Genomic DNA, 27,686 nt, shown 5'->3' on the forward strand with positions numbered 1-27,686 from the left:
GGGGAATAAACAGGGCAGTATGGGCATCACCTGAGGGTCAGGAGTTCTCAGTGCTTGAGATCCCAGTTCAGGGACTAGGCAGGACCCAGGGCGGTTCTCTCAAACCAACTCCCTCTGTGAAGCCCCAGTGTCTGCTTCTTGGAGCTGGGGAAACTGGCAGCTGCTCGTTTAGAGCCCCTATCCCCTCTCTGTGCCCCCTCCCCTCGCATCTGTCTTCTGGCTAGAGTTGTGTGAAGCGGAAGACAATTTGGGGCTTATTAGTGTCCCAGGGAGACATGTAACTTGTGTTGCTGGGACCCAAACAGCAAGAGTCTTAGCGGCAAACTCCAGCCGAGAAAAGACTGAGGAATTGTCTCACCTAATTACGGGGAATGGCCCTCTTTGTGTTTGTGATTCGGTACGGTTGTCCGATCGCTTTTGATCGCTTTTCTCTGTTTGCTGGCTCAGGCTATGCTGGAATTGTGCTAATTAGAAGAGAAATGGACAGAGTGATCCTGTCAGCCCTGGTTACTGGTGGGGACAAAGCGGAATATTATTCTGAGGCAGTGTTTTGTGAGGGCCCTTCTTCCAGCTCTCATTAGGAGGAAGGGGCCACAGGAGGGGAAGGTTCCGAATGCCTTGCCTGGCTAATGGAGCATTGGAGTGTTCATGTGCTAATTAACAGGCTCTGCCAGTGCTCGGGAGCCTCCCCCATGCACCTGGTGCCACCTGAAGCCCCCAACCAGTCCTGCTCAGGAAGAAAGTTTTGGGCAAAGGGTGGGAAAGCTGGTGGCCTTTCAGAGTCAGGTTCATATCCTTAAAGTGCCCCGAAGCCTAAATAGATAGGAAAAGTCAGTTACTGGCCAGTCAGAGCTTCACGCACCAGGAGAAACCACTGATTGCCCACTCTTTGGGGGTGGAGGGTACAAGGTCCTCGTATGAAATGAAGCCCATGCAAGGCCAGGTAGTCCGGTAGCTCTCAGAGAAGGAAAAAAATAGACACTGTAGAACATAACCAAATGCTTGGAGATGGAGTTTGTGCAGGAGTTGAGAGCTGGTAAGAAACCCTGTCACCTGACCCCCCGGGACCATCCGCCTTGGCCCTGCCCATGTCCTCCCTTCCTGTTCCACATTACCTTCCCGTATTGCCTGAATCCTGCTGGAAACAGAAGAGACTGGAGCCTCCCTCTGGAAATGCAATTTCTTGGCCTTATCATAAAGCCTCAATGGAAGTCCAAATACCCTGCAGAAGCCCCAGGGGCAACGGAAAGACTTTCACCAGCTCCATTTGTACTGCTCAGAAGGCAGAGGGCCAAAAACAAGGAGCAATTAGCAGCTGTCCATTAAAACACACACACACACACACACACACAATGAAAATAGGTTACAAAGAGATAAAGAAAAATTAATCACAGCATTTTGGTATCAATGCAGTTGATATCCTTGAACTTCTACTGCTCCAACAAAGGAAAGAAAGTCAAGCAAATCAGCTGAGGCCTGAAACCTCAGAGACTGAAGAGAGCAAGCAGCAATGAGACTCTTGGTGAGAAAAGAGTAGAGTAAGAATTTGAAAATGTGTCTCCAGGCACCAATGCTATGCTTCTGCTCACAGCCAACAGATGCGAGGCATGGATGGTGTTTGGAACAGTGAAAGGAAAGGGAAAACAAATCTGTAGGCAAATAATCATTTATGAGAAAAATAGTCTCTGAAGATTTAAAGCAACATATTTGTCACGCTGTATCTTTTCAGTCAGTCAATCAGCCGTGCTTTTCTTTTTTAAAAAAAATAATTTCATGTATTTTAGTTGTGCTAGGTTTCCACTGCTGCGTGGGCTTTTCTCTAGTTGCAGCAAGTAGGGGCTACTTCTGAGTTGCGGTTCGAGGGCTTCTCATTGCGGTGACTTCAGTGGTTGTGGCTCCCAGGCTCTAGAACACAGGCTCAACAGCTGCAGTGCACGGTGTTAGCTGCTCCAATGCATATGGTATCTTCACAGACCAGGGATCCCACCCATGTCTCCTGTATTGGCAGGCGGATTCTTTACCACTGAGCCACCAGGGAAGACCCAGTCCTGCTTTTCTAGATCAGAGAAATTGACTGTCCACCCAGATGTATTATTGGGAATCAGTGATTAACCAATGATGCTAAGCAATTTGCTTTCCTTAAAAGGGAATGTTTTCTCTAAAAGGGCATGCTCTGGTCTGGAGCAGTAAACCATCAATGAGTGACAGCAGTAGTATTGGTTAAATCGGTACTTCTGTTTTTGAACAGGGTTGTAAAGGAATGTATAATAAGGGTTTATAGCAGGTGGCAGAGAAATATTTGCTTTTGATATGTCATGTTTAACTGGAAGCATGCAAACAAACAGGTCATGAACCTCCAGTTCAGAGAAGCCACTGCAGAACTTAGATGTGTGGGAGACAGCCACAATCTCGGGGAGCAGATAAATTAGTGGGGACTAAGATATGTACTCAGATCACTGAAATATAAGGTAGACTGTCGTAATAAGAGTCATAAGGGTGGTATAAATAAATGCTGTGAGAACGCAGGGGGAAGGATTATGCCCAGTTGGATCATGGGGTTTTACAGGAAGAACAGGTTGATGGGCAGGAAAAGGATCCAAGGCTTCTAGGAACTCAATGGCATCCACAAAGGCACGTAAGTGAGGAACTGGGGACTGTTCAGATTAACTGGGATAGAGACTTCATATATTGGAGAGAAAGGAAACCAAACTGGAGGGTTATTTAGGGTTACATGTAGAGAGTTTTAAATGCCAGGAGGACGGGTCTAGACTTTATTAGCAGACGAGGGGAAGTATGAAACAATGAGTTGGGTGGCTGGTAGCTGGAGACCATGTGGTAGATGATCACAAAGCCCCACATCGCCCAGCGTGATATTAAAGGGAAGACAGTCGGTCATCTGCTGTTATAGCTGTGCTTTCTGATGAGGTCTGTGCTTTAAATATGCAAGTTGACCTTTCGAGGAAAAACTCACTTTCCTAATAAAACGTAAATATTTATTATGACGACACAGAAACCACCATATACAAAGTACAATCCTCTAACATCCTAAAATACATACATGCACACATTGTACATAAATTTATATTATCAATATAAAAATACATCAATAACATTTCTAAGGACAGCAAATACAAAACCAATAAATATTGCAATTCTAAAACATCTACGTATATTAAGTGCTGGTGGATAAGATGACAGTAAAAGGAAGAGGCCAAAGCAGACCCCAAAACCAGGTTACAGACCGGAGTTGGTTTGAGGGAGGTACCCCCATGTTCTCCATCTATTTCTCAATATCCTCAAGCACTTAGAAGTGCCTGACACCATCAATTCTCAAAAAACAGAGCAAAGTTAGAATCTGACATTGTGGCATTATTTTTTTGCACAGCCCTCCTTCCTTCTCTCTCCCCATCTTTTACATTCTTTAACCGTATTTAAGATAAAGGAATGTCAATGATAAGCTTTACTTAAAATCAAAACCTCTCTAGCCTAACCTTATATATCGCATCCAAACAGAATGTTTGCCTTCTCATACTCTCTTTTAATGTCTTGTGTTAAATTCCACCCACCCTGATCAATAAGTAAAATTGCATGGATGGTCAAAGGAAGCAAATGAAAGAAAAACCCAGCCTTACTTCTAGCACGGGAAACAAGGCAGAAGTGTCAGGAAACGGCTAACGGACCAGCTGTTCAACTGAGCAGTGCTGTACCCTAGCCAGACACTCCGCATCAGACCTTGACCACAACATCCCTAGTGTCTAAACACTAACACACTACTGCCACATGGACCTTCTTTTCATAAGGTTTAGGAAACCCCATGAACTTCTCAAAATAACAGAAGCTGGGGGCTAACTTACAAGACAAAATAAGGAGAATACTTACAATCAATTTTAAACATGGGCTAGATTTTCAGGTCGTAACATAGATAATGGACAAAGAGCTCCATAAGAATTGTAGAGTCAAGAAATTCTTTCTCTTCTGTGTGTGTGTGTGTGTGTGTGTGTGTGTGTGTGTATTTCTGTTATATGAGTGAACTATCTAATCTGTGCTATGAGATGGGATAGCGGGGCAAGCAAAATTTTGCCACCATTCCATAGCACATTCCCTTAAGGTCAATTACAATTTCTAGTTTTTAATCAAATGGGAACTTCTGCACTCAATCCCCTTCTATCTTTCAGGCCATACCTACTTTCTCACTTGAATCTGTAACAGATTAAGCAGAACTCAAAAGTCCTTTCCATCATCTTTAAGCTAGTCTTGATATCTAGAACCCAATGCAACCCTGCATGCGCCTTTCACTGTACAAGCTAATCCCAGGAGGGAGTTGGTACACAGGGATCCCACTCTCTGGAGTCAGACACATGGGGGGCCGTTGGAGGTAGGGAACAGAAGGCATTGGGGGATGCGACTATCATGAGAGGTGTAGAATTTCAAAAGCATTTCTCTAGCTGGGGATTCCTGGAACCTAGTATACATTGGTGGGTTTGCAGGTCAAACTGTACCCTGACCTGAATCTAACTGGTCCAGAATCTAATTGGCCTCTGGTCTCCTAGCATCATAAATACTTCCTAAGAGATGAAGTACGATTCAAAGGAACTCGTCCAATCAACATGTCTCAACTGACTTTGCCATCACTGAATCAAATCAACTGTAAGATCCTGGAGCTCCTGAATCACTTCTGGAAACGAGAAAGCAGGACTTTGACCTTTAAGAATGATATGCTCTCTGGTGTCACCAGCATCCGAGGTTGAGACGGTCAAAGTCTGGAAGCTGATGGAATCACTGCACCGATCCTTGGGTAGAGAAGATTCTTCTCTTGCTGCCGAACGTCCTCAGAGGTGCAGAGTGCCAGAAGCAGGGGAGAGGGTGAATTCTGGAGTGCACCCTCTGGCCTCTGGTCAGGAAGCAGTGAGGTGTGCATCTTCAGAGCTGCACTGGGAAGGAAGCATGGTTCCGGGCCCCAGGACATCCTGTCCACAAGCAGCTGCTACTTCTTGGGCTTCTCTAGAATGTTGAGGAACTTCCCCCTTGTCATCTCTCTGGCTGGAATCACAAAGTACATGAAAGATCAATGAACACCTAAGCTCTGAAAAAGGGTTCACAGGAAGGCTTAATTTGAGAATGCACATTGACATAAATTGTATACAAAGTTGCTATCCTAACAGATTCCATCCCTACTAAGCTCCAAAAAGAAGGAAACACAAAGCACTCTTGACAACTATAGTAATTACCAACACTGTCCTGAAGTTGGTAATTACTATAAGGTGCAGGCCAACTGGGGAAATCTTTATCATTTACCCTTTTAAAAAAATCACCAGGGAGCTCCCCCCAAATCCCTCTCTCCCTCAAGAATGTAACCTAAGACTCATGTTCACTGTCTCAGGAGGTTTGCTTCTGGAAGCTAAAATCCAACCAAGATCACAGTCTTTTCTAGATTGTTGGTCTCTGGACATTTATAATCTCAAATCAAAATTAGAGATCATTTACCCCATCTCTCAGGAGTGGTAGTCCCTGGACACTGTAATCTAACAGGGTTTATATTCCCTCAGGGCAGTTCATCTGTGGATGGAGTAATAAAGTAGGGTTTATAGAGCTTTGGTCTTCTCTCTCTTGGCATTGTCAGTCCTTAGATATTTAATATAGCCAGGCAAGGTTTATGTGTCTTTCTCTGACTTGCAGCACCATCAATCTTTGAATGCTGTAGTTACAAGAGGGTTTATACAGCTACTTTCCTACATATGAGGCTCTGAAAATCAAAGTAAAACATTTCTCAATTACAAGACCCACTTTAGAAGCCCCCAGTTTTAGCTCGGTCAAGCAAATTCTCAAAAATCATATGTGGCATAACCCCCTTCATCCTTATCCCTATGTCTCTTAAATGGATCCTCTTTTTATGTCTCTTGGATGGATGTAACAGTGCTGAAAGTTTTCTATAGCTGGAGTCCAGAAGTTTGGAACCACACGGTGGACACACAGCAGGCTGCGGTGCCCTCTGGCTTCCCAGGGACATGTCTCCATCTTGGCCAAAGGAGATGACTAGGGAGGCACCTGCTGGGATGAGAAGGACCTTCACCCTAGGCTCTGTGTTTTCCTTCCCAGCAGAGCAAATGGTGCCAGATGACGGGTGCCCACTTCCCACCCCTACCACCCATATTGAATTGTTCTCGGTTTAGTTCTACAAGAAAGAAAGAACAAACTTTGTAACTACTGGAAAGTTTTAGGTAACTGTAGTCTACTCATTCCCTATCTTTCACAAGTTCAAAGCTCCAACAAAGGAAAAGGAAATCCCATTAACTAGGAATGGAAGCCCCAGTCCTGGGTTTTATCTCATATACCCACAACCCTACCCTGGCCAAAATCAAACTGACCATTCCTTCAGTGGGCTTATGCCAAACTCCATACATACAAAGTTCCTACAAGACTTGCAATTACTTGTTGATGTGATTGTCTTCTTTCATGGAAATGTAAGAACTGAGGGCAGAGGTGGTATTTTACTATTGTTTATATGGCCAGCACCTAGCACAGCACTGAACTCAGTATCTGCTGATAAATGCTGGCTAGATGAATGATGATACACAAAAGAACTGGAACCAAGTGGGCACACAGTAGTCAGTTTCCTTCCCTTCCACAGACAAACAGTAAGACTTGTTGGTGACCCTCACTGCTCACTCTCTACACTGTGGGAGTCTTTTAAAATTTACCTTGTTTGGCAGGAAAGTCATTTCCCTTGATGAAAGTAATACCAGATTTATGGAGAGATCCAGGCACAGGACTAACTACTCTAGGAGAAATCCAAACAAGTGTTTTCTTGACCAGGGGAGGCAGCATGGACTTCTTTCAGAGAATATAGGCTCTGAATTAAGTTCCAACTCTAGTATTTGTCAGCTGGGTGACACCTTGAGTTGGGTAGGATCTCTGAGCCTCAGTTTCCTCATCCGTAAAATGAGTAGCAGATTAATGCCACCTGCTCTGCCCTCTTGGGTATTCAGCCATGATCATGCTTAGTGCAGTGGTAACATTATTAAAACATCACCTTTCAGAGGAAGTTGGTAGTCTGCTGCTTCCCTTGTACGCAGTATTTCCTGAGTGAATAAGTGAGTGGATTGTGATAAGGCAGACTAGCAATCTCAAACATCCCAATTCTTGGAATCTTCCCCTCAGCCTGATCCTATAGGAAATGACTACTTATACTTTTGTTCAGAGTGGGTCTCATCATTTATTCCTCCTTGGATAGGTTTTCTGTCTATTCTCCAGTGCTTACTAATGACTTTAAACACAGTATCCAATGAGCCTGCAGCATGGCTAGAAGCAGGTGCTTTAGAAATCAGACTTGGGTAATAAAAAAAACTCAGTGGGTAGAACTGAGCCTTGTTCCAAAAATCCTGGGCTAAGAGCACGGTACTGATTTTACTAATTATTTCTGCCTCTTGCACTTCATATAACCCAATTCTTTACTGTTTTTTCCCCAAATGGGAAAATGACCAATATTTTAAGACCTAAAATTTTACAAAATCCAATCTATTCGAGGGATCAAAAGGATTTAAAAAGAGAAATAAACGGATATTCCAAAGTCTCTCAGTGGCAAGCTCTCCTTGAATCTAACCAATCCTTTTTAACAACCCCCTTTCTACTCAATCATTCCTCCCCCTTCAACCTAATCTAAGTACACAGAGCTGCAGCAAAACCACCGTAAAAGTAGAAGTAATTCAAAAGACATCATCTTCTACATGGGAGGGGAGAAAGTTTTCCTACTCGCTGGTCCTATATAGGAGATATACGAATTCCTGACATAGCTGCTCCCTAAAAGAGGGCTGTACCCTATAAATCACATCCTAAGCACCAACCCCTTTCTGTGCACAGAGAAATTGCTGCGGGTCAGCGGCTGCTCCAGAGCACGTGCCCTCCTGTTCACTTGTCATCAGCGATGTTAACATCTCTGATTAATTCATATACCCCTGGTTTTATTCCTCATCTCTCTATCCTTGGCTCTCCTGTTCTACTGCATCATGAAGATTCTTACCGACCTGCTACAGTAATCACCGCCCGCTAACTGCACCCCCCAAACCTAGTGAAATTGTTTAGTGATGCCAACCGCGCTTTTAATTTGCAAGACATCAGACACAGAGGTAATTTATACCAACATCTGTTCATTTTTGACTTCTGAAACAAACTCGCACATGCTGCTACAAAATCCCATTAGGAGTAGAGACAGCCTTCTGCTACTATTCCGTATTCCTCTTCTACACACACACACACACCCTCACACACCTTCCAGTACGGTTTTATATGTAAATATATTTTACTAAAAAACTCCCACCAAGGATCTCAAATCTCGTTGGGGAAAAACCTTTAGAGAAGACGACAGCTTGCTGACAGAGGAGACGAAGGTATTTCTACATCCTCCTGCCTAGTTCCATCCCTTCTTCTCAGTATAATCCTTGCATTAATAGTCAGGGTAAGATTCTATGCTCCTCAGCTTGGCAATTATGATTTCTGCCTTCTCTCCTGGTTCTTTTTTCCCCACAATGTGTCAGAAGACCGTCCTGGGGACAATAAAATTGCTAGAGAGTTTTATCTGGAGTCAACACCATTTCTTAACTATCTTCTAGTTCCGGATTAATTCTCTAGGATTCTAAGACTCAACAGAAGGGCAACACTGCTACCACAGTGTAATCACTAAGCCAAGGGGGATCCATTGGTGCTCAGCCACCACAGTGTATGCCGTGCAGAAGAGAAGCACGACCTCCACATCAAGCTGTGATTTACGGGCCCTGCTAGGCTGGGCACAGACCAAAAACCGAGAAAGCCGCAATCAAGACTCTCACCAAAGGGTGAACATGAGAACTGCTACGGAGTGAGCGACAGGGGGACAACGTGTACACATTTAAAGACAACAAACGGATAAACTAAAATCAACTTTCAGGTTGATGCTGGTTCTATTACCCCTTCACAGGTTCCCTAGGGCTGTCAGGTTCATGGCAGTTGTAAATACCTGGGTACACGTTAGAGAGGTCAGGGCTGAAGGGAGGACTCCATCCTGCTTGCGGTGAAGGTGGTGTGTGCTTGAATGTAATCTCTTCTTTAGACTCTCCAATTCCTCCAGCCTACACTCAGCCTTGCCTCTGGCTCCCTTTCCACAATGACTATCCCCAAACTGCCTTCTCTGCAGTAAATTTTCTGGTGGCTGGTTGAAAAAGATTTCAGTGGTACAGATTGATTTCTCACTGGTGAGGGGATGAGGGATTACCAGAGGCACCCTGGTTAACGAGATTGGGTGCACAAGCTCTCATGAGACCAGCCCTCTCTGCCAGGGCTCTGCACCTTTCGCCCATGACATATGGGTTTCATTACGGAAAGATTTTCCAGATTATAACTTTGAGGCAATTGCCTGATAAAATTCTGCTTGGCTTTAAGACAGGAGACAATCGAAAGATTAAGTAACTTTTAATGAAATGGAAGAAACTCATAGCATTTGGTTTTCAGTTCTAATGCAAACTATTTTAAATATTTCTGTGTCTCAATATAATTAAAAATATTAGTCAGGTGGAGGAGAGTTACTTTTCAGTGGTTCTCTCACATCCTGAACAGCAACAACAGACTGTTCAGGAGACTCTAATATGAGTGGCCAGGAAACAAAGGAGACAGCATAATGTTGTGAAAAGAGCAGGGCTTTTATTTTTTTTAAATTTTTTGGCCGCACCATGCAGCTTTCGGGACTAGTTCCCCAACCAGGGACTGAACCCAGGCTCCCAGCAGTGTAAGCGTGGAGTCCTAACCATTGGACTGCCAAGGAATTCCCAAGAGCAGGGTTTTTAGCATTAGCCAGGCTCAGATTCAAAATCCCAGCTCCCATACTGAGCCTGAACCACTGCAGGCAAGTTGCCAGAGTCATCTCTCTGTGTTTCAAACTCCTCATCTGTTCAAGGTGGGGTTAATACAAGGGTCACACAGGCATTTGGTAAATGCTAGCTACTATATGACTCTTTCTTTCACGTCAAACAGGAAGTTTATTTAAGCCACAAGATGCTTAATGGGAAAATTATCAAGGATTCATTTCTCTTAGAGCAATTTATCCCTGCTTTAAGACAGATTGCCCTACACATAACAGCTAATGTACAAAAAAGTTAAAAAACGCCTTAGGTTTTACAGTGATAAAGTGAAAAATATTAAAAAAATTCTCCAATTGAACAGGAGAATTGTATGCAAGGATTTTTGTTTGTTTTCTGTTAAACAGTGAGAGCGAAATAACTTACTGGAATATGGAAGACAAGGGCTGAATGAGCACGCCACTGATGGAGGAAAGGAGGAAGACTGTCACAGAACCAGAATTCTGCCCCAGTTGTTGTCCATCAGAACATAACACTATATTTAGTTGTTTTCTTTTTTAAAAGGGGGTGGATAATATGCTCATCTACATCACCAGTTACTTGAAGTACAGTGAAGAGTGAGGAAGGCATACAGGAAAAAATAGAAAAAGCCATACTGTAGTAGTCAGGTTGTGGGAGAGACAAACTGAGCATGTCCTCTTGGTCTGAGGGAACTGACTTCTGGAGTAAAGAGCAAGTTCCTTCAAAGCAGACACCTCCTGTCTGCTGCTGGAACACCGACTGCATCTTGGCTAGTACAGCATGGATTTTTCTGTTCTTTCGTGTACTCCTTTCTCACTTCTTTATGCACTTCAAGTAACTGGTGATGTACATGAGCATATTCCTTTAAAACAAAAAAACCCTAAATGACCAATGTTATGTTTTGACTGACAACAAATGCGGCCGAATTCCGGTTCTGTGACAGTGCCCCTCCTCATCAGCGGCGTGCTCATTCAGCTCTTGTCTTTCATATCCCAGTAAGTTATTTTGCTCTTACAGTGCATCTGCTTCATGAATTGGCTGCCCATTAAATCGGAATCTAATCTACCTGATTGACAAACCCTATCTTTCACAGTAAACCTTCATTAGTTAACTAAGTGGTATATGCTTTATCTGTGTGCCACAGAACTGTCCTGCCCTGCCACCTTCAAATTAACACGATGACTGTTCTTGGTTTTCATTAATATGATGACTCCTTCCTTGGGCATCCATCGGCCACAAGAAACAATGGCATCTCCTTAGCTGCCATGTCACAAAAGAGGTACCAGGTCAGCCCCAACTGAGCATACAAGCAGCACCAGGAGTGGCAAAAAGGGGATAAACTATTTATTTTTTAAAAGATCTCAAACATGAAGGGAAACACGACTGTCTTGCATTTGTGTAACAGGTTTATTCTGGAGGCTCAAACCTGGGTACTAGTTGGGGCAGCAACCTTCCTTAACTGTACGAGCAGCTCCTTCTAGCAAAAAGGAGCACATAAAACTCTAGTTAGTTTGGTTTAAATCCATGTGTTAAATGGTTATCTATTTAACTAGATTTATAGAAGACACTTTGTGGAAATGATGTGCCATTTGTTTTGATTACAGTTTTGACTTTTCTTTAACAAATATTTTTTGGTTGAAAGTGTTCTAACAATGAAGAGGGACCTGGTAGTCATCAGTGTGCACTGTGCAGGAGAGAAGCATGAAGGCGGTGGATGAACAGCTTAGTCACGTAGAGACCCAACCTACAAGGTTCTAGGTATGAGGGAAAAGTCACATAAATGAGAAGAGGCCTTGGAGACAGCTAGCTAGCAGTTCACAGGTATCTTGGTACATCAGAGGAGAACAAAGGAAACCACTGGGATTCATAGAGCCGATGTCTCTCTCATAGGAACGGGGAGGGAAGGGTTTCCCGTCACTCTGGCATAGAGCCGGCATACAGCAGAGCAGTGCCCGAGCAGGCTGCGAGGTGAGATACCTCACCATGCTCCAGTCAGACCTCCGCACAAAACCTACCACTAAGTGATCGATAATTCAAGTCAAGGACTAAGTACTTTATAATGCCTCTGATGTGAGAGCAGCAGAAGGGCTGGGGCCACTGTCAAGAATAGAAGGTGCTATGAACTGGTCATGAAGTCCCTGGGTGAGAAGGGCTCCTGGGACCTCATTAGAACACTGGTGGCCCTCAGAAAGTGGTATAATTGTAATAAGGGCCACAGACCACCCTCAATCAACTCATGGGAGAGTCAACCCACGTAAGAGTCTATATAAAAGCAGTGTTTGAAAGCAGACAGAGGCCTTTGCTTAAAATTCCCTTAAAATTCCCATAAGCATTTCAAAAGGACAATGAAATACATATCTAAGGAAAGAATAGCCTGGGTGCTACCTCTGTGACCAAACTTATCATTGACTATGAAAATCTTCATCCTAAGAATTCTCAAAAAATCCTTTTGGGGGCACATTTTCCAGATTCTGTTTCTATAGAGTGTTCTGTCTCTCCAACAGGACTTTTTCTTCCGAAAAGGGTGGCTTGGCTAAGAAGAGTCTTCTCTCCACTGAATTCAGAAAAAGATAATTTTATGTCAAACATTTTTTTTTTCAGCTCATAGTAAGGGTCATTTCCAGAGACTGTTTTATCTAAGAAGTAATATAAAAAAGAAAAGCCAGGACTCAACATACAGGTAAACGCATTTGGATAGTTCCAATATGGAAAATAATTTTAATGGCTTTTCACAATGGAGGAAAAAAAAGACAGAAATATCCAGCCAACAGATATATTCTCAAAATATAAAACATCAAGCAGGAACATAAAATACGGGAAGTGTCAGCCATGATGCCTGAAGATTGAAAGCAGAAGAATCTTAATTGTCAGGTATTTGAAAAATGTATTCAAGCAAAAGCCTGTGTTTCTCCATCAACTCTCCCTGTCCTGCCCTCTTTCAAAAGCAAAACAAGACAAGATTTCAAATATTCAATCCTTTTTATCATTCTTCTCCCTACTAAAAAACAAACCAAAACAACAAGCGACCCCAAAGATCTATGTTCAAGAAATGAGACCTAACAACTTCTTGTCTGTGGTATGTTTCCTCTCCAGAGGGCCCAGAGGCCTATTTCACTTGGTTCCCTTTTCAAGGGCGAACTCAACTGAGTGAAAGGCAATGAGATCAAAGCAATGGATCAATATTCTTGGGGCAAACTTTTATTAAATGCTCATAAATGTTCACAGAACATTCACACTTCAGGGCCTGTACTTAATATAGATTGTGGTGAAACACTATGACCAAAGGCTAGTAGATTCACACAGCCTTAATTTCCTCATTCATAAAGTAAGTACAGCAATAATGATCTATCACGCAAGGTTAAGAAAGAGTGACTAGTCAAAGTGACTTCATCAGGACACAAAATATTTTGCCCCAAGTTAGAGTAATTTATTCACAGGCAATATCCCACTCCCAGGAAATTCAGACCAGGATCCCAGCATAGATAAATTTCAAAGGACTTGTTCATTAAGACAACTTTCCTACTCATCCCCACCTCAGGGTGCTGGCAGTAGCAAACATCTACAGAGGATGCAGGCCCCAGTCTTACTGACCCCCAGGCCAGGGAAAGAGTTACATCTTCACACTGCGAGGCCAATAAAAACCTCTCTTGATTATAATTTAGATAAGAACCACCGGATTGAATAATAATGTCTGAAACTCCCCTAGCTGTTTCACCTTGAGACGTCCATCACTGGGTTAAACATGATGCTAATTGCATTTGGATTGATTAATTTCTCTCACTCCTGTCTATTCGAATAATGCTTAACAAAATAATCATAGCACCCAGAGCCAAATCTTTTCCGTCAAAGGAATGAAGCCATCAGAACAGGCAGAGATGAAAGAAATGAAGATGACCCGTAATTACTGCTACGGTGATATCATTACCATATTATACAAAATGAGTGTGGGGGGAGGGGGAGGAGGGAGGAGGGGCTGAGATTATTTATATTTTTTAATGGAACGCTACAATCTGAGAATACAGATGTGACATCAAGTGGGACACACAGAAATATAGAACTTTACAAAAATACAAATCTTGCTCATGAAATTGCAAAATCCAACAAACACTGAGGTCCAAGATACATCAAGTGTCTTGGGCTGTGAGCAGGTATTATTCACGCCACTATTTTTTCACTGCAATAACACTTTGTGTATGACTTACATGGAGATTTAAGATGCTCTCTTCACACCACAAGCACTTCTATAGTTACTGGAGAATTCTTCTTTAAGCCAGGGGATAATGTAATTTTATTTTAATTTTGTTAGAGGTGGCCTTGTTTGTAAAATTAGAATCTTGAGTTTTAACTGCAGATAGTTTTGGTTTAAGACAGCAAAGAAAATGTCTATGTATCTTCACGCATGGTTCATAGGACGGTAGTATGGACTTAACTCACCAGCAAGGAAAAATATATTTCCGTACTTTCTTGTTGTTTGATAGGACTTTTTAATATATTATATATGATATAGAAAAACTTACGATAGCAAAGGATTTGAACTTTAGGTCTGAATCTATCACTTATTAGATAGTGATCTCAGGTAAATTATGTAGCCTCTCTATGCCTCAGTTACTTCATCTGTAAAATGGGGGTTTACTACCTACCTGAGTCAGTTGTTGTAAGACTTAAGATGGTACATTTAGGTGCTCAGTAAGTGCTGGCACAAGAAAAAAATTTCCCCCTAAAATTTAATGGCTATTTACAAAACCTTGCATGTTTTGGTTATTTCATTTAGTGAAGTTATTTCAAATATACACTATAAAATACCCTGAATATAGATTTTAACAAATATTTGTTAAATAAATAAATAGGATACTTAGAAGGGGCATCATTTTAATAGGCTAGAAATATCTGGGGGATATTTTTGCTACAGTATTTTAAACAGAGAACCATAATTAAATTGAAAACAATAAAAACAGATATTGAAATTGTTTTACTTAACTTAGATAAGAAGACATGTTTTTCTATTTTCTTACATAAAAAATATTCCCACAGAAAATAAGCACATGTATTTTGATTACATGTATTTGTAGTCATTCAGTAGTAAATGTAAACAGAAAAAAAAAAAAAGATAAAACACTGTATTTCTGCCAGGTTAAAACAAGAGACTAAACCATTTACAATGTTAACTTTGTGTTCTCTGCTTTCCTTCTGGTAAAGAGAGACAATGTATACTGTAGGAAGGATTTCTCTTGTCTGGCTTTGGAATTAGATGGGTCTGGCCCTGACCCATCTTGTATATGCAGAGTACATCACGAGAAATGCTGGGCTGAAAGAAGCACACGCTGGAATCAAGATTGCTGGGAGAAATATCAATAACCTCAGATATGCAGATGACACCACCCTTATGGCAGAAAGTGAAGAGGAACTAAAAAGCCTCTTGATGAAGGTGAAAGTGGAGAGTGAAAAAGTGGGCTTAAAGCTCAACATTCAGAAAACGAAGATCATGGCATCTCGTTCCATCACTTCATGGGAAATAGATGGGGAAACAGTGGAAACAGTGGCAGACTTTATTTTTCTGGGCTCCACAATCACTGCAGATGGTGACTGCAGCCATGAAATTAAAAGACGCTTACTCCTTGGAAGGAAAGTTATGACCAACCTAGATAGCATATTCAAAAGCAGAGACATTACTTTGCCAACAAAGGTTCGTCTAGTCAAGGCTATGGTTTTTCCAGTGGTCATGTATGGATGTGAGAGTTGGACTGTGAAGAAGGCTGAGCGCCAAAGAATTGATGCTTTTGAACTGTGGTGTTGGAGAAGACTCTTGAGAGCCCCAAGGACTGCAGGGAGATCCAACCAGTCCATTCTGAAGGAGATCAGCCCTGGGATTTCTTCGGAAGGAATGATGCTAAAGCTGAAACTCCAGTACTTTGGCCACCTCATGCGAAGAGTTGACTCACTGGAAAAGACTCTGATGCTGGGAAGGATTGGGGGCAGGAGGAGAAGGGGACGACAGAGGATGAGACAGCTGGATGGCATCACGGACTCGATGGACATGAGTCTGAGTGAACTCCGGGAGTTGGTGATGGACAGGGAGGCCTGGCGTGCCGCGATTCATGGAGTCGCAAAGAGTCAGACATGACTGAGCAACTGAATTGAACTGAACTGATCTGGCGGCTCAGTAGTAAAGAATCCACCTGCCAACGCAGGAGACATGGGTTCAATCCTTGATCCAGGAAGATCCGACATGCTACGGAGCAACTAAGCCTGTGCACCACAACTACTGAGCTGTGTTCTAGCACCTCGGAGCCACAACTACTAAGACGACACGCCCTAGAGCCCGTGCTCTGCAACAAGAGAAGCCACCGCAATGAGAAGCCCGCACATTTCAAAAAAATCAAAATCAAAAATGTTATAAATGAAACAAGAATCTACAAAAGAAAGTATAACTGAATCGCTTCGCCATACACTTGAAACTAACACACTGTAAATCGACCATGCTATGCTATGCTAAGTCACTTCAGTCGTGTCCGACTCTGTGCGACCCCATAGACGGCAGCCCACCAGGCTCCCCTGTCCCTGGGATTCTCCAGGCAAGAACTCTGGAGTGGGTTGCCATTTCCTCCTCCGATGCATGAAAGTAAAAAGTGAAAGTGAAGTCACCCAGTCGTGTCCGACTCCTAGAGACCCCATGGACTGCAGCCTACCAGGCTCCTCCGTCCATGGGATTTTCCAAGCAAGAGTACTGGAGTGGGGTGCCATTCATTGCCTTCTCTGAAATTGACCATACTTCAGAAAAATTAAAATTTTTAAAAATCAATTAATACCCTTAAACATTTTTAATTTGAACTAGGCATATTGGTACGAATACAACTTCTTTTCTTGAAAAAAAAAAAAACAACAACACTCGTTTACAAACTCTGTCCATGGAAAAGGACCAGAAGCCTGACAGTTCAGTACTAACGAATACTCTTAATACTTAGATTTCTACTAAAAGGAACCAAGGTTACTTGGAGATATGGATGAGATTCTAAGTCTGAAGAAGTAAATGAACACAGAATATCTTGACATGCTGAAAGGAAAGAAGTTACCAAAGATTACTGGAGTCACGTCAAACAACACAGGAGTCAACAAAAAGGGGTGTCCACTAACTAAAGATGGGACAGTTCTGACTGTCAGAAAGAATAATAATTATAGTAGTTAGAAATAATATTAAATATAAATACCTATGATGTTTCTTAAAAGTCCTTAGTTATTTCAACTCATCTTATGTTCTGAAAATCAGTAAGTAAAAGGGGGGAAAAACCAATCTTTTTTTCTTGCCTTTCCTCTCTGGACTATATTTCAGGAAAACCAAATAGCTGCTACTGATAATTATCACTTTTATTATGAAAGAGATCAGATGTACACCACCTAAACCCAATGATCCTCATTGAAACTGGAACAAATGAAGGTCTTATGCTTTCTGATATGCAGCAATAGCAAGTACATGTATGAACCATTCTTTCCAAAAAGACTGATTCCAAAATCACTTTATTCTCTAACTCCACTAGACTGCATGAAATTTGGGGGGAAAACAGGAAAGCGTGAAATGCTACCACTAGGATAAAAATCATCCAAATTTAAAATGCAGGAGATCTTCCCATACAAACAACCTAGTTTCTTCAATAATTAAACAGCACTGGCGGGGTTGGGGGAGCTCTAGAAGAACAGAGCATGCCTATTTATAGAGAAGATTAAGAGGCTGAAGTCTGATGTCAACCAAATGCAAATGTGCAGACCTTCTCCAGATACCAACTCACACAAACAAACTGTGAAAAACAGTTTTAGCCAAATTGGACAAGGATTATGTTATTAAGGAATTATTATTTTATTTTGTTTAGTATAATAATTGTGTTTTTAAAAGGGCTTCTTGGTTAGAGATACATACTAAAGTACTTATGAATGCCATGGCACTAGGATTTGCTTTGAAATACTCCAGCCAACAACACAACCACAACAAAAGTGTGATATAAGAGGGCAGAGATAAAACAAGAATAGCAGAAAGCTGACTGAAGTTGGGGATGGGTATGTGGAATTCATTATAGCATTCTCACTACTTTAGTAACATTTGCAAAATCTTCATAATAAAAAGCAAACTTCACCAACTGCTCTTCTGGAAATATAGCTTTTTCTCATTATCATTGCATATCATAATACAATGAAGAGTAGGCCAGGGAACAGAGATGAGGACAATTAATTATACAGAGGGCTTGGAAATGGATAGACAGAAAAAGCTTGAGAAAGGGGGTGAGTTTTTATGTCATGAGTGTTTATTTCCATCGTTAAATTCCTTGGATGAGGAACAAATTACACATGACCAAACGATCAAAAGCAGATAACATTTTTTAAAGTCCACCAAATCTTACTCAGGTGAAGCCTAATGATACGAATCTGCTGCCTTCCAACCTTTCTTAATTATTTAAGGAACCACACTGACAACTCTAAGAGCACAATTTTCAATTTATTCATAAAATAGCTACAAGTGCAGCTCTCTTGCTCAACATTTTGCTCCTACAAAATTCTTTGGGAGGTGGAAAGAATAAGTCCTTGGTTACTCATTTATTGAATTTTGAATTGAAATTTTTTTGAATTGAAAAAGCTTTAGGGTCACTACAGCAGAAATTAACACAGTATTGCAAATCAACTACACTTCAATAAAATAAAAATAAAGCTTTAGGGTCAGTAGTAAGAGTAACTTTAAGGTCTAGACCAGTCCAATAGCTAACAAGTTACAGAAATGAATAGCTTAATCTAAACGTTCATCAGCGTGTTTGTTAGAGGCTAAGTCATACCTGAGTCTTTGGGACCCCATGGACTATACAGACCATCAGGCTCCTCTGTCCATGGAATTCTCTAGGCAAGAATACTGGAGTGGGTTGCCATTTCCTTCTCTAGGGGATCTTCCCAACCTAGGGACTGAACCCAGGTCTCACGTATAGCAGGCAGATTCTTTACTGTCTGAGCCACCAGGGAAGCCAATTCACTAGTCCAGCTAAATTTCACACCATCAACAGCTGTGAATATAAATTATCACCTCCCTAATCCTACTGTAATTGGATTACTCTTACTTCATAGATGATTTATCCAATTTAAAACAAACTACTTGTTCTGATAATTTGATTTTAATTGATTGCAATGTAGTTTCACATATGTATGGGTCATGTTCTCAACTTGACCAGACAATAAATTCATCAGTGGAAGAGACTTTTAAAGATATTTTCCCTAAATGACTTGGAAAAAATACTCAATATATAGTATTTGCTTCCCTGATAGCCCAGTTGGTAAAGAATCCACCTGCAATGCAGGAGACCTGGGTTTGATTCTTCGGTTGAGAAGATCCCTTGGAGAAGGGAAAGGCTACCCACTCCAGTATTCTGGCCTGGAGAATTCCATGGGGGCGCAAAGAATAGGACACGACCAAGTGAATTTCACTGATAATATTCATCCAGCAAGGCTTAATTTAAAAATCTTTTTCCTTTAAAATCATGTAGTAGTACAAATGTACAACAATTACTGTTTTCACTTGATTATGAATTTAAAAAAAAAACTATTTATTTATTTGGCTGCATCAGGTCTTAAGTTGTGGCAAGCAGGATCTCTGATCTTCACTGCAGCATGAGGGATCTTTAGTTGCGGTGCACGGGCTTAGTATATCTACGGCATGCAGGATCTTAGTTCCCCGATTAGGGATCGAACCTGAGTCCCCTACATTGCAAAGTGGATTCTTAGCCACTGGACTACCAGGAAAATCCCTGAATTTCTTGCAAAAGAACATCACATCAAGGTGAGAACTTGATTGTAAGTTGTGTCTACCTAGGTAGTCATGTTAAAGGGACCTGGAACCTTTAACCAGAGTGCTTGCACCTGGACTAACATCTCTCTGAGCAACAGAATACAAAGAAACAATAATGGACTGAAAACAATTACAGTTAGGACAGTTATGAACAAGAGGATACAAAAAGGACCTGGGACCAACTGCCATTTCTGAGAGGCGGAGAGCAAAAGCAGGGTATTATGTAGGATCCCTGCACACAGCGTCACCATGGAGTGGGCTGATCACCTAAGCTATGCCTCCTGCCCAGTTCACAGACCTGCCCCTGCTGTTACCCCCTTTAAGGACCCAAGCAGCTTCTCTGGGGAGATAGCAAGAGTACCTGCTCCTTGTTTTCCCTCCCTCATGCTGCAGCACAGCCCTAATGAAGCCCTGACTAGAATTCTTATCTGGCCTTGTATCAATTTCTATTGATTAAAGGGGCCAAGGGCCCAGGTCCCTAACAATATGGTAATGGTTAGTTTACTTGTGAGTTGAAATTACAGCTAGTTAACCATCTGTGTTTTTCAAATATCCAGTTTTGATGTTTCTGAAAAATCTGATTTACATTTGTGAATTAGAACATAAAAATATCCTCAGCCGTAAAATTACATTATACTGTGTATAGAAGTCCACTTCATGGAAACTCCAGAGTTTAATCTATATATAATAACTATACAGTTTAGTAGTTAGAACTGGACATGGAACAACAGACTGGTTCCAGATAGGAAAAGGAGTACATCAAGGCTGTATATTGTCACCCTGTTTATTTAACTTATATGCAGAGTACATCATGAGAAATGCTGGACTGGAAGAAACACAAGCTGGAATCAAGATTGCTGGGAGAAATATCAATAACCTCAGATATGCAGATGACACCACCCTTATGGCAGAAAGTGAAGAGGAACTAAAAAGCCTCTTGATGAAGGTGAAAGTGGAGAGTGAAAAAGTGGGCTTAAAGCTCAACATTCAGAAAACGAAGATCATGGCATCTCGTTCCATCACTTCATGGGAAATAGATGGGGAAACAGTGGAAACAGTGGCAGACTTTTATTTTTCTGGGCTCCACAATCACTGCAGATGGTGACTGCAGCCATGAAATTAAAAGACGCTTACTCCTTGGAAGAAAAGTTATGACCAACCTGGATAGCATATTGAAAAGCAGAGACATTACTTTGCCAACAAAGGTTCATCTAGTCAAGGCTATGGTTTTTCCTGTGGTCATGTATGGATGTGAGAGTTGGACTGTGAAGAAGGCTGAGCGCCAAAGAATTGATGCTTTTGAACTGTGGTGTTGGAGAAGACTCTTGAGAGTCCCTTGGACTGCAGGGAGATCCAACCAGTCCATTCTGAAGGAGATCAGCCCTGGGATTTCTTTGGAAGGAATGATGCTGAAGCTGAAACTCCAGTACTTTGGCCACCTCATGCGAAGAGTTGACTCACTGGAAAAGACTCTGATGCTGGGAAGGATGGGGGCAGGAGGAGAAGGGGACGACAGAGGATGAGATGGCTGGATGGCATCACCGACTCGATGGACGTGAGTCTGAGTGAACTCCGGGAGTTGGTGATGGACAGGGAGGTCTGGCGTGCTGCGATTCATGGGGTCACAAAGAGTCGGACACGACTGAGCGACTGATCTGATCTGATCTGATATAGTTTAATATATAGATTATATATAATAACTATATAGAGAGTTTATATATAGTTAACATAATAAGCATGTTCTTTAGTCATTCATTTGTGTCTGACTCTTTTGTGACCCCATGGACTATAGTCCACCAGGCTCCTGTGTCCACGGCTTTTCCCAGGCAAGAATACTGGAGTGGGTTTGCCATTTCCTTCTCCGAGGAACCTTCCCAACCCAGGGATTGAACCCACGCCTCCTGCATTTGAAGGTGAATTCTTTACCACTGATCCACCAGGGAAGCCTTATAGTAAGCATATACTGAAAGAAAAAACACTCTTTCATTGACAGTACAGGTGATAATTTAAGATCTTAAAAACAGCTTATGTGTGATCAACATGGCAAAATATAAGGGGAAATCTGGTTAGACAGTATATAAACATTTACTATAATGTTTAATAATTAAATTTAAAACACATTTTTCATTTATTTGCACTCAAGCCAATAAAGAAGCGAAAAAGAAAAGAAGCATTTTATAGATGCTAGACCACTGGCAACAAAAATCAAAGGTCAGAGTTCTAAACTTGTTTCCTCAACTAATCAACAAGTTCTTATGACATGCCCATTATTATTTTTTTTAAGATTATTTATTTGTTAACTTTTGGCTACACTGGGTCATCTTTGCTGTGTGCAGGCTTTCTCTGGTTGTAGAGTGCAGGGGCTACCCTTCCTTGCGGTGTAAGGGTTTCTCATGGCAGTGACTTCTCTAGTTTCAGCTCATGAGCTCTAGGGTGTGTGGGCTTCAGTAGTTGTGGCAGCTCTTTTCTAGTAAGTCGGGTCTTCTCCTTATGTGGCCAAAGGATTGGAGCTTCAGTTTCAGCACCCGTCCTTCCAATGAATATTCAGGACTAATTTCCTTTAGGATGGACTGGTTGGAAATCCTTGCAGTCCAAGGGACTCTCAAGAGTCTCCTCCAACACCACAGTTCAAAAGCATAAATTCTTCAGCGCTCGGCTTTCTTTATGGTCCAACTCTCACATCCATTAATGATTACTGGAAAAACCATAGCTTTGATTAGTCGGACCTTTGTTGGCAAAGTAATGTCTCTGCTTTTTAATATTCTGTCTAGGTTTGTCATAGCTTTTCTTCTAAGGAGCAAGCACCTTTTAATTTCATGGGTGTAGTCACCATCTGCAGTGATTTTGGAGCCCAGGAAAATAAAGTCTGTCACTGTTTCCATTGTTTCCCCATCTATTTTTGCCATGAAGTGATGGGACCGGATGCCATTGATCTTAGTTTTCTAAATGTGATTCTGATGCAAGCTCAAAGTTTGAGGACCACTAACCTATCTTACCTGGGCTTCCCAGGTGGCTCAGTGATAAAGAATCTGCCTGTCTAATGCAGGAGATACCAGAGATGCAGGTTCTATCCCTGGGTCTGGAAGATCCCCTGAAGAAATGGCAACCCACTCAAGTATTCTTGCCCGAAAAACCCCATGGACAGAAGAGCCTGGTGAGCTGCAGCCCATGGGATTGCAAAGAATCAGACATGACTGAATACAACAGCAACCTATCTTAGCCAGACTCTGATTTTGTCTCTAGTTCTAATTACTGAAAGAATTATTAATAAAATTTTAATTGGTTAAAATTATGATCATAAAGCATACTTCTTACCATAAAACTAAATGCAGAAAACTGACACTATCTTCTCTATGAGCCACAAAGGGAGAAATTAAAATTCAGCCAAGGATAAGAATTTTTTATCAAAACTCCAGCTCAATCTCTAGTGCCATGCATTATACTTAGTGCTAAGGTTATAATATAATCCTTAAATTTGAGAATCTGGCAGAAGACAGACTGGAAAATAAATAATTATCAAATAATGTCATCTAAGCTATAAAAGGAGTAAACAATACATTTCAAAGACAGACATGGGGACAATCAAATCTGCAGAAGGTTTGAGCTGGATGGATAGGAAAAGCTTCAGAAAAGGAGTGATACTTGAACTGACCCTTCAGGAATACAGTATCTAGGAACGACGCGGCAAACTAAGGACAGCCTTTCTAAATGCTTTCCACTAGGCCACGGGGTAAAAATCAAGTGAATATTATGAAATAAATCTTAGAATAAACTCTAAGTACTTTCTTAATTCCCAGGACCGTTTGGGATTTCTTGTGGCTAGCAAAGTAGTAAAAGAAATGGCCCTGCTTTAAGAAATTAAACAAGTCACAAATCTGATCTACGCAAATCTGGCAGAAACAAACCAATTATAATTATTTACCATATTTGGTTAAGCAAAAGTCGTGACCATCAACAACCAAACCACAATTAAGTCAAATGATTTGTTCCCAAGTGGAGTTTTAAGACTGATGTTTTCACAAGATTTTTGAAAAAATGGAAACATTTACTATGCATTTATTTTAAAAGTTTTATTTGGTAAAGTTTTTTTTGGCTGTACTGTGGATCTTGTGGGACTTTAGTTCCCCAATCAAAATTCGAACCTGGGCCATCACTAATGAGAATGTGAAGTCCTAACCATTGGATCGCCAGGGAATTCCCTTAAAATTTATTAAAAAAATTTTTTTCAGCTTTGCTGAGGTATAATTGACAAATAAAATTGTAAGATATTTTAAGCACAGTACATTGTAAAAGAATTTCCTCCCACCAAATTAACTAACAGATGTTGTTATTTAGTTGCTACGTCATGTTGGACTCTTTGTGACTCCATGGACTGTAGACCGCCAGGCTTCTCTATCCATGGGATTTTCCAGGCAAGAATACTGGAGTGGGTTATCATTTCCTCCTCCTCTCTTAAAGTTTTAAACATTTTTATTTCTTATTCAAAAGACATAATTTATGAAATCCAGGGTGGAGGATACTACCTTAATGAGTTAAAAATTCTGTGCTTCTAAGATCAACCTGAACTAATTCTACCTAAAAACCACATTTTAGATTAGTCTTTTCCTCTCTATTCATGTTGGTTCTAATAAGCTAGCATTCCTTTAACCAAACAAACCTAACACTTATTTTTTTGGACAGTAGAGAAGCATGCTAAAAAGTTTATTTTAAATGAAGACTATTTATTAAGCCCCTAGTAATCTAGTTCTGATTTGACTGAGGAGTATTATTTCTAATAAATCCAGAGTTGAGTCAAAGGCCAGAAGACAATGTGAATAAAACACTTAAATATTTCTAACATTAATCACATTGTTTGAATTACCTTCTTAATGATTGCCCAAGTTCAGCTTGAGTTACTGGGTACATTCACTTCATCTGTATAATCAATGATGTATCTATCTCTGAGGTTAAATGTCAATAAAGAAATGAATCTCTATGTGCCAGAAGCATTCTATTCTTTCAAAGTTTTACTCTATGCAAAAACAAAATAAGAATATATGACCAAGGTTAAAAATAACAACAAAACATGGGACTTCTTTGGTGCTCCAAGAGGTTAGGAGTTTGCTTTCCAATACAGGGGACGCGAGTTTGATCCCTGGTTGGGGGACTAAGATCCCACATGCCATGGTGCAACTAAGTCCATGAGGCGCTACTTCTGAGCCCACACTCTCTAGAGCCCATGCTCCGTAACGAGAGAAACCTACATGCGGCAACTAGCGAAAAAGCTCATGCGCAGCAACAAAGACCTGGAGCAGGCAAAACAAAGAAACAAAAAAAAACAGAGGGTATGACCTATTGCTGTCAGTTAGCCATTACAGTCAGCCAACTGCAAAAAGATTCACAATATGCTATTCTCCATCCTAGCTCAAGATATGAAATATCCAACTCTAGAGCTTCGCAATAGAATCCAATACTGAGAATGATGAAATCAAAAGACTTATGTTTTTGCTTACTCAGTTTCTGAGTGACTCAAGAATACAAAGGAGAGATCAATAAACAGTTAAGTTATCTTTAAGTTTAAGCAAAATGTATTTAGATATTACTGGACTATAAAGAAAGCTGAGTGCTGAAGAATCGAAGCTTTGAACTGTGTTGTTGGAGAAGACTCCTGAGAGTCCCTTGGACTGCAAAGAGATCAAACTAGTCAATCCTAAAGGAAATCAGTCCTGAATATTCATTGGAAGGACTGACGCTAAACCTGAAACTCCAGTACTTTGGCCACCTGACTCGAAGAACTGACTCATTGGAAAAGACCCTGATGCAAGGCAAGACTGAAGGCAGGAGAAGAAGGGGACGACAGAGGATAAGATTGTATCACCATCGTCAGCTGAGGATGACATCACTGACTCGACAGACATGAGTTTGAGCAAGCTCCGGGACTTGGTGATGGACAGGGAAGCTTGGTGTGCTGCAGTCCATGTGGTCGCAAAGAGTCAGACATGACTGAGTGACTGAACTGAATTAATATACATATTGGGTGATATATATTGTATTTACACCTAGTTAAAATTATATCCACAGAGTCCAATGCAAAACTTACACAAACACATCCCACGTCAAAAGAAAGTTTAAAATGATGGCACAAAAACTTGCACACGAATATTCATAGCTGCATTTTCATAATAGCCAAAAAGTGGACATACCCAAATGTCCACCAACTGATGAGTAATGTGACATATCCATACAATGGAATATTATTTGGCAATAAAAAGGAGTGAAATCCAGAGGCAAAAAGTAGGTTAACAATCACTTAGGGCTGATTGGGGAGTGGAACTGGGGGAACGGGAGTGACGGCTAATGGTTATGTGGCTTCTTTTCAGGGTGATGGAAATATTCCAAAATTAGATTGTCACAGCAGTTGCATACTTCTGTGAATATACTATTAGGTTGGTACAAAAGTAACTGTGGTTTTGGACTATGAATTTTAAATCATTATAACTAGGCTCAAACACATCTTTATTAATCAAAATAGGAACCATTATAATCAACACATTCTTGCCAATGAGAAATAAATTTATTACTGTAGCATAAAAATCCGTGCTTTGAGATTCAATGAACTCTTGGAAAGAATTTTCTGCATTCTGCTGGTTGTGGAAGCATTTTCCCTGCAAAAAGTTTTGAGATGCTTGAAGAAGTACGTTGTAGTCAGTTGCTGAGAGGTCAGGTGAATGTGCTGGATGAGACAAAACTTCATAGCCCAATTTGTTCAACTTTTGAAGTGTTGGTTGTATGATGTTGGGCCCTTTCTGTTGACCAAAGCCGGCTGCAGGCATTGCAGTTTTTGGTGCATCTTGTCGATTTGATGAGCATACTTCTCAGATATAATGGTTTTGCCAGGATTCAGAAAGCTGTAGTGGATCACATGGGCAGCAGGTCCACCAAACAGTGACCATGACCTTTTTCTGGTGCAGGTTTGGCTTTCGGAAGTGCTTTGGAACTTCTTTTCTGTCTAACCACTGAGCTGGTTGTTGCCTGTTATGGTATAAAATCCACTTTTCATCTCATGTTACAATCTGATTGAGAAACTGTTCATTGTTGCATAGAATAAGAGAAGACAACACTCTTTTTTTTTTTTTTAAACTTTACAATATTGTATTAGTTTTGCCAAATATCGAAATGAATCCGCCACAGGTATACCCGCGTTCCCGATCCTGAACCCTCCTCCCTCCTCCCTCCCCTACCCTCCCTCTGGGTCGTCCCAGTGCACCAGCCCCAAGCATCCAGTACCGTTCATCGAACCTGGACTGGTGACTCGTTTCATACATGATATTATACATGTTTCAATGCTATTCTCCCAAATCTCCCCACCCTCTCCCTCTCCCACAGAGTCCATAAGACTGATCTATACATCGGTGTCTCTTTTGCTGTCTCGTACACAGGGTTATTGTTACCATCTTTCTAAATTCCATATATATGTGTTAGTATACTGTATTGGTGTTTTTCTTTCTGGCTTACTTCACTCTGTATAATAGGTTCCAGTTTTATCCATCTCATTAGAACTGATTCAAATGTATTCTTTTTAATGGCTGAGTAATACTCCATTGTGTATATGTACCACAGCTTTCTTATCCATTCATCTGCTTATGGGCATCTAGGTTGCTTCCATGTCCTGGCTATTATAAACAGTGCTGCGATGAACACTGGGGTACACGTGTCTCTTTCCCTTCTGGTTTCCTCAGTGTGTATGCCCAGCAGTGGGATTGCTGGATCATAAGGCAGTGAAGACAACACTCTTAAGCGATGATTTAAAAAAAATTTCTGGTCAGCTCACGAGGCATTCATCAATCAAGCTTTTTCACCTTTCAAGTTTGCTCCAAATGCCAAATGACTGTAGAATCAATGTTGATTCTTTGGCAACTTCTCCTGTAGGTTTAAGAGGATCAGCTTTGATGATCCTCTCGGATGTGGTCAACTTCTGATGGCCAGCCACTATACTCCTCATCTTCAAGGCTCTCGTCTCCTTCGCAGAATGTCTTGAACAACCATTG

General features: G+C 41.2%; 1 protein-coding gene across 7 annotated transcripts in view; it reads right to left on the minus strand.

Annotated features, from left to right (window-relative positions):
• Window positions 1–2,971: 2,971 nt before the first annotated feature.
• The window catches only part of LIN52 (lin-52 DREAM MuvB core complex component), a 112,715-nt gene continuing 88,000 nt past the window's right edge, over window positions 2,972–27,686 (minus strand). For all 7 annotated transcript variants that reach the window (XR_015134013.1, XR_015134014.1, XR_015134012.1 and 4 more), the window contains one exon: window positions 2,972–5,040. Coding sequence is in view for 3 of the 7 variants with exons in the window: in XM_086319778.1 (XP_086175904.1) it covers window positions 4,985–5,040 (56 nt within the window). In the remaining 4 variants the exon portion in view is untranslated. The remainder of the gene's footprint in view (window positions 5,041–27,686) is intronic.

This window comes from Bos grunniens, chromosome 10 (genome assembly GCF_055505025.1).
Source record: "Bos grunniens cultivar Pamir isolate PY7600 chromosome 10, Bosgru_T2T1.0, whole genome shotgun sequence".
Classification (NCBI taxonomy): Eukaryota; Metazoa; Chordata; class Mammalia; order Artiodactyla; family Bovidae; genus Bos; species Bos grunniens.